The sequence below is a fragment of the Cryptomeria japonica genome, chromosome 8, assembly GCF_030272615.1.
Source record: "Cryptomeria japonica chromosome 8, Sugi_1.0, whole genome shotgun sequence".
In the NCBI taxonomy this organism is placed as follows: domain Eukaryota; kingdom Viridiplantae; phylum Streptophyta; class Pinopsida; order Cupressales; family Cupressaceae; genus Cryptomeria; species Cryptomeria japonica.
Window position 1 is genome coordinate 90611180 of NC_081412.1, and position 7756 is coordinate 90618935.

Genomic DNA, 7756 nt, shown 5'->3' on the forward strand with positions numbered 1-7756 from the left:
TTCAGTTATTGAGGATAGGGCTTCTTTTAAGTCTCCATTTAAATTTGAGCCCATGTGGTTTAGGGATTCTTCCTTTTTACCTCTGCTTATGAAATGATGGAATTTTTCTCCTTTTTGTTTTGGGTCCCGTATGTTTCAGATTGCTAAGAAGTTAAGTTATTTGAAATTGAATATTAGGGAATGGAATATCTCGCATTTTAAAAACATTTTTCAGGAGAAACAAAGGATTCAAGATACGATTGAGTGTTTTAATACTCATGTGCTTCAACATGGTATGGTGCCACAAGTTTTTGATGAATTGAAGTCACTAAAATTAGAGCTTGAGGAGGTGTTAGCTAGAGAGGAAATCTATTGGAGACAGAAATCTAGAGAGTTATGGCTTTCAGATGGTGACAGGAACACAAAATTTTTTCATTCTTCAACTAAGATTAAAAGATGTAAGAATAGGATATCTTGTATTTAGTGTCAGAATGGGAATTTATTAACAGAGTCAGAGGACATTGCTTCAGAGGTAGTTAGGTTTTTTAAGTCATTATTATCTTCGGAAAATGGAAATCTCAGCAATGATATTATATCTAATATGAACCTCCTTTAGTATCTTTGGAAGACAATAAGATGTTGATGTCTCCCTTTTCCTTAGAAGAAGTTAAGAGTGTTGTCTTTGCCATGAATCCGGATAAAGCCTCAGGACCAGATGGTTTTGCTCCTTTATTTTTTTAGAAATGTTGGGATTTTGTGGGAAATGATGTTTTATTGGCTCTTGAGGAATCTAGGAGAAATAGGTCCATTTTAAAAGAACTTAATACTACAATGATTGCAATTATTCCTAAAAAAGAGGATACTAACACTTTTGCTGACTTTCGCCCCATTGCTTTATGTAACACTTTGTATAAGATATTTACAAAGGCAATTTCCCTTAGGTTGGCAAAAATTCTACCTAGGATCATTTCATTGGAGCAAGGTAGTTTTGTTCCCGGAAGGGAGACGACAGAGGGTGCAATTGTAGCACATAAGGTGTTGCATTCTATTTCCACCCAAATAACCCTGGCCATGATACTTAAACTAGACATGATGAAGGCTTATGATAGAGTAGAGTGGGGGGCTTTATGTGTTGTTCTTGAGAAGTTAGGTTTTTCCAAGGCCTGGGTCAAATGGATTCGTGCATGTATTTCTTCTGCAAGATTCTTGGTTTTAATTAATGGTTCTCCTTGTGGTTTTTTCACTTCCTCTAGGGGTTTGAGACAGGGAGATCCCCTTTCTTCCTTTTTGTTTATTCTCCTAGCTGAAACCTTTAGTTGGGCTATTAGGGTTGCTAAAGTGGGGGGGATTTGGAAAGGTATAAGGATTCAAAATATTCCCCAAATTATTTCTCATTGTCTCTTTGCAGATGATACTCTATTATTTGGACATACTTTGTTAGTTGAGGCAAAAGTAATTAAAGGAATAATACAAAATTATGCATCATTTTCTGGTCAGAAAGTGAATGGTGATAAATCAAAGATTTTTTTCCTTAATACATCACAACTGGTTTAGCATAGGTTGCAATCCTTTTGGGGATTTGAGACTGGAAATCTTCCATGTACTTACCTTGGGATTCCTTTCTTTGTTAAACATGATAAGATTGGTTTTTGGGATAAGATTATTTCGGTCATTTCTAAAAGAATTCTCTCATGGAATCATAGATGGTTAACTTTGGTGGGTAAAATTGTTCTCATCAAGTCTGTTTTGAATGTTGTTCCCATATATCTCATGTCTGTTTTGAAGTCTCCAAAAGTAGCCATTGTTAGTTTACAGGATACTCTTAGAGATTTTCATTGGAACAATAATAAAGATGGCAAGAAGAAACTCCCTTTAGTTGCATGGGATAAGGTATGTTTGCCTAAGGAACTTGAGGGAACAGGAATTTAGAGTCTAGAGAATCAGAATTTAGCCTTAGGTGCTAAGTTGGTTTGGAAATTATATGACAAGCCTAACTCCTTATGGGCACAGATTATGTTTGCCAAATATTTAAATAATGGACTGAGAGAGTATATTTTTAAAGTCTCAAATTTGCCTTCGGGTTCTGCTATTTCGAATTTCCTTTGTAAATGTAGATTAGTTATTTTGCCTCATCTCTCATGGATTGTTCATAATGGTAGAAAGGTCAAATTCTGGGATGAAGTATGGAATGGACACACACCTTTGGTGAATATTAGGGATTGGTCTCCTCTGATCACTGTTCTTTCCTCCCTTTGGGGTGTTTTTATAGCAGATTATTTTGAAATTGTGACTAGTGGACCCCTTAAGCTAGCTAGATGGAAGTCGATTGATTTCTTAGATGTTGATCAAAGCATGAAATTAGATTTTGAAAATATTTTGGGTGATAGAATTGTATTTCTTTCCGATTTTGAGGATGAACTTATTTGGACAAAGAATATTTTTGGTAAGTACACTGTTAAAGATGGTTACAACTCTCTTATGGTTGCTAAAGATTTATCTTCTTGGCCTTATAAGTTGTTTTGGCATTCGGCTTGTCTTCCCAAAGCTGGAGCCTTTGCTTGGTTGGCAGTTCAGGATAGAGTCCTTATAGGTATGAGACTAGACAGGCTTGGTATTACTGTTGTTTTCCCTTGTGTCCTTTGTAACAAAAATTTGGAATCTTCTTCACACCTGTTCCTACATTGTGATTATGCTTATGAATGTTGGCAGTGGTTGTTTGAGAAGTTAAATATATCCTTTGTTATTGGTAAGGATCTCATTTCCCATTTTAGATCTTGGCCCTTTATGTTTGCCTCATCTTTTTATGCATGCCTTTGGATCATATCTCCATCTATTGTGATTTGGAATGTTTGGCTAGAGAGAAACAATGAGATATTTAAAAAAACAAGGTCTCCTGTGTCTGAGGTTCTATTAAAAATTGAGTCTTCAATCTTTGAGGTTGCTTTGTCATTTATTTATAAGAATTTGGAAAATCTTACTTCTTTTTCGCACTGGGATAGTAGAGTTACTAGAGTTTGGAAGCTGTTGTCAGTTTTCCCTCTCATGGTTCAATTTTAAAAAAGAATGATGCAATAGGTAAGAGATGCTCTGCTAGATGGAAACCTCCTCCACAGTGGCACTTTAAACTGAATTTTGATGGGGCCTCTCGTGGTAACCCTGGGCCGGTTGGGGTAGGCATGGTAATTTATGATCACAATGCAAATTTTATTCGAGCTAAGTATCATGCTATTGGTTTTAAAACTAACAATTATGCGGAATTTCATGCTTTGTCTTTTGGATTGGATATGGAAATCTCTTTGGGAATTAAGGACTTAATAATTGAAGGTGATTCTATGGTGATTATTCAATGTGTTATGAAAAAGAAATCAAATTGTTGGAATTTTCAGTATATACTTGATCCCATTTTACAAAAATTAGAATTGTTTGAATCTTTCTTGGTATCCCATTGTTATAGAGAAGTTAATAAGATTGCAGATTATTTGGCAAATTTAGCTATTGATAGCAATGCTAATCAGCGAGAGGTGGGTTTTGAGGAAATTCCTTCTAGGGTATGGGAAGGTTTGCAACAATAGTCATATGATTTTCTTGAGTAATGTCAATGTAAAATTTTATGATGATAATTATTCACGCTTTCCCCTTTCATTTCAAGTATTCATGTGTGTTGTCTAGAGAAGAGTTCGAGGTCATGGTATTTGATATAATAGTGTTTTTCCAAAGGTTTTTTGATACTTTCTTTTTTGGCAGGAAGGTTTTTGGCTCATGGGATTTGGCACAGGGCTTTGGAAAATTTTGTCTTCTTCCATTGATAGCAGCTATGGAGTCTACATTTGAAAATTATCCGATGGGTTTTTTTGGCAAATTGTCATATGGGCTCTATGCAAAACTAATATTATATGTGTTGTGACCGCATTTTGTATGTGGTTCTGGGCAGGGTGTATAAATTGATCTGTTAGATACTATAGGTTTGTTTTATGAGCTGTGACTGGAGGTTTTCTTCCCAGGGTTCTTTCCTCTGGTATGCTCTTTGAATCCTGTGTAAAAAATAAAAAATATTAATATAAAAGTTTAGTGGAATAATCCACTTTTATTGAAAAAAAAAAATGATATTACCTCTCCAACATGAATCAAAATACATCAAGACATATATGAGGACCTCAAACTTACAACTTACATGTACCCATATTTCCAATAAGTTCAAGACATCCCAAGTGATAAGAAGAGGGTCTTAAAGATTTCCACAAAAATTGAGACATCCTAAATTACATTAAATATTATTTAAAATATTTAAAATTAATCTTATAGATTTTTTAATCATAAAAATATAAGATCCTTATTCACAACATAAAATAGCAATATACATAAATGATACAAAATTACACTATTAAAATGTTCATACACAAAAGCAATCATAAATCAACTATCTAAACAATTAAACATAATTTTTATAATTTATTTTTTATAATAAATTCAATTTTTTTAAAAAATTATTTTTTATTTTGTGTATCTTTGATATATTGTTATTTAATTAATCAATGCTTTAGTTAAAAAGACAGTGAAAAATTATCATCACATTTCAAATGAAAAATGAATAATAATAAAAATTAACACTTTTACAATATATAATTTACTAAGTAATATTCTAAACATATTAAAATGATACTCTATTCATTTACCAATACACTCTTGCATGCTTGCCTTATTTGATTGTTTATCATGCTTGATTATGAATGTACTTCCATTTAACCATAGATATCAATTGGATCTTGTCTTTATACCATTCTAGGATAACCTTATAGATATATAGATGGCCTCACAATCTCAAATTTGTCTCTTTTCAATGTAAAAATCAAAATTAAATTTTGAACCTACTTTAGCATGTTACTTTGAACTAATTAAACACACTTTTGGTATGATTTGATGTTATGTACTTGCATTTAATTCATTAATTCTAATCATCGATTTGCATCCTAAAATTTTGAAGCAATTCAAAAAATCAATCATTCTAGAGAGCAACCAACAACACGTTCCAATTTGGTGCTAAAAAGAGTAAATAATTTGCAACTTAGGTACCTGTTTACATTTTTAATATTATTCAATTTCAAGGAGTTGGTTAAGGCATAATATCTTTACAATTCTATCACATGTCAACTCAACATGGTTTTTAATAATAGTACTAAATATTCAATTATTCAAAAAGGTAGATAGAGAATTACACATAAGGAAAAGTTTCAAGAATTCCTTGAACAATTATATAGGACCATACCATGAATGTGTCCTCATATAGGACAAAGGTCTAGCTTAGAATTCCTTGAACAATTATATTGACACAGGGTGATTATTTCTCAAACCTAACATCCAACATATTCCAAACATTTATTTACTTTTTCGACATTTCAATTAGTAATTCAACATTCAACTCAATTACAGAGACTAATTAATATATAACTTATATACATTTATTAGATTAACCTCATAAAAAATAATTACAATAGTTTCCTTCTCCCATCCTACCTATAAGATCAGGTTATACCTTTCAAAAGTTCATTAGTTACATATTTTATCATAAAATTGGTTTTTATTTCATTCATACCTTCTTTAACTATGAAAATTAACCAACGTTTTACACAAGATGATGTGTTGCTGACCCTCACACCATTGTATGAGGATTCACACCTAGATAAGATACTTCTTTCCACATTCATTTAATATGATATAAAGTTGTGGCTACTAATCCTTGAGCTATATTTTTCTATCATATATATCGCCTTGGGTTGACATCTCTACAAACTGAAGGTAATGGCGAAGCTGCCATTATGTATGTACATTAAAGCAAATGTGAAAGAGGTTCACATCATTATGATAAGCTCCAATAATAGCAAGTCAATAGCTCTTATGAGAACAATAGAAGATGAAAATATTTACGTAAACAGATCCCAAACCCACTAAAAACTTAATACACTTATCCTACATTCTCTCTAGATACAGATTAACCTAGAGATTTCCCCACAAGTTATAGATATCAGCTGAAAGTAATGGAGAAATATTATCCTGGTATAAGAGATTATTGGTATCTGAATTCCCTTCCAACAATAAAAGATCACGGTGAAAGCTGTCTCTGGTGATTAACTCCTCTGACTGCAAGTACTGCATTGAATGATGATAAGAATCTTCTTCATCCCGAAGAACACAAGACAAGTCAAAAAAGCTGCCTGCTGGTTCATTAACAGTTTGCCTCTGTTTATCACAGGGCTCGCAGTTTGTAGTTGTCTCTTCATTGCCAACCACATTTTTCTTCTCCTCCTTATCTGTAACTGTACTATCCAAACGGTACTTTTTACCCACTTTGTTCTTGGGTAGGCGATCTAATGGGTGGTCTTTTTTGCCTCTCAACTTCTTGCACAAGTGAGTATTCCAGTAGTTTTTCACATCATTGTCTGTTCGACCTGGTAATCTCTTCGCAATCAGAGACCATCTGCAGACAAAATCAATATCAATATCATTTTTTTTCATCTCTCTATTATCCTGAAGATAGGCTAGGGAATGTGATGGAAACATTGATGAAAATTTTTAATACAATCAAATCTAAAAACAATATTGAATAATTATAGACATCAGGTTTCCACAATTCATGTAGAGTGTGATTTGAGTTTTTAGATTTGACTGTTTATATCTTTTTTATATCAATCATTCTATGATTCATCATCAAGATAAAGAACTAGAGAAATAAATGGTTGAAAACTAACAATAATAATTCAACCTGATGAAGGATCAAAGAGTGTGATCCGAAACATTGATTCAAAAATCCGAACACAATTTAATCCAGAAGCATCATCATCATAATACCACGGATTGTGGAAATCTCTTATCATTAATAATAACTTTGCGGCCAGATCAGTTTCAAGATGAGATGACCAAAAGAACAGATCGTAAATAAGAAAAGTTTTGAAAAAACAATTCTTCTTAATTAGAAAAAAAAAATATCCACAAATTATCATGGAGGAAATGAAAGAAAGGTTATTGATTAATAAATTCTTTTATAGTTACAAAGAATCACTGTCCACAAGTTCAAAGTAGTTAGAGACAACAATGGCATCCCGAAAATCTAAATAGCTACTACATGGGTAATAACCTCTAAAATCTCAATAGAGTTCACTAGTAATAAGATTGGCTACTTGTGGATAGGAGGCGGGGGGAAGGGTTGACATTATAAAGAACTGTTTGGATGTCAATATTCATAATAATAATATAATCATCGTTTACCTATTTCCAAGAAGACGATGGAGTCTAATGATGAGTTCATCTTCATCTCCCGAGAAATTCCCACGCTTTATGTTTGGATGGAGATAATTAAACCAACGAAGTCTGCAGCTTTTCCCTCTGCGTTTCAGACCTGCTGATCAAATGACATCTAAGACAATAAAATTCTTTCTCCTCTTCAATCTATGCAATCTACAGAAGACCCAACATCAAAATGTATTCTAAAATGCCTTTACATTGCCAAGAAAGATAAGACCTTCATAACCCTAATCTGGAAAATCAAAGCCTTTAAAAAAAACATGTCTGGAAAAAAAAAGTACCAGCTTTTGCCGGAAGAGAAGCCCAATTGCCTTCTCCATGAGTTGTGATGTATTGAATAAGTAGAGAATCTTCTTCACGGCTCCATGTCTTCCTGTTGGAAGAATCACGAGGGTTTTGAGCCATGAGAGAAGACGTAGATTGGAACAAACTTCAAGAAAATAAATAAATAAACAAAGAATAAGGTAGTATAGCCTTCCCT

At 33.0% G+C, this 7756-nt stretch overlaps 1 protein-coding gene across 2 annotated transcripts; it reads right to left on the reverse strand.

Annotated features, from left to right (window-relative positions):
• Nucleotides 1-5764: 5764 nt before the first annotated feature.
• On the reverse strand, nt 5765-7756 carry LOC131079626 (transcription factor WER). 2 transcript variants are annotated; one of them, XM_058017630.2, is made up of 3 exons: nt 7557-7756; nt 7240-7369; nt 5765-6451 (listed from the first exon to the last, which is right to left on the reverse strand). In XM_058017630.2, the coding sequence occupies exons 1-3, from the start codon at nt 7678-7680 to the stop codon at nt 5971-5973; spliced, it is 735 nt and encodes a 244-aa protein (XP_057873613.2). In that variant the 5' UTR covers nt 7681-7756; the 3' UTR covers nt 5765-5970. The 2 variants fall into 2 exon arrangements, with proteins under 2 accessions (XP_057873613.2, XP_057873612.2); XM_058017629.2 differs by having other exon boundaries at nt 7240-7372.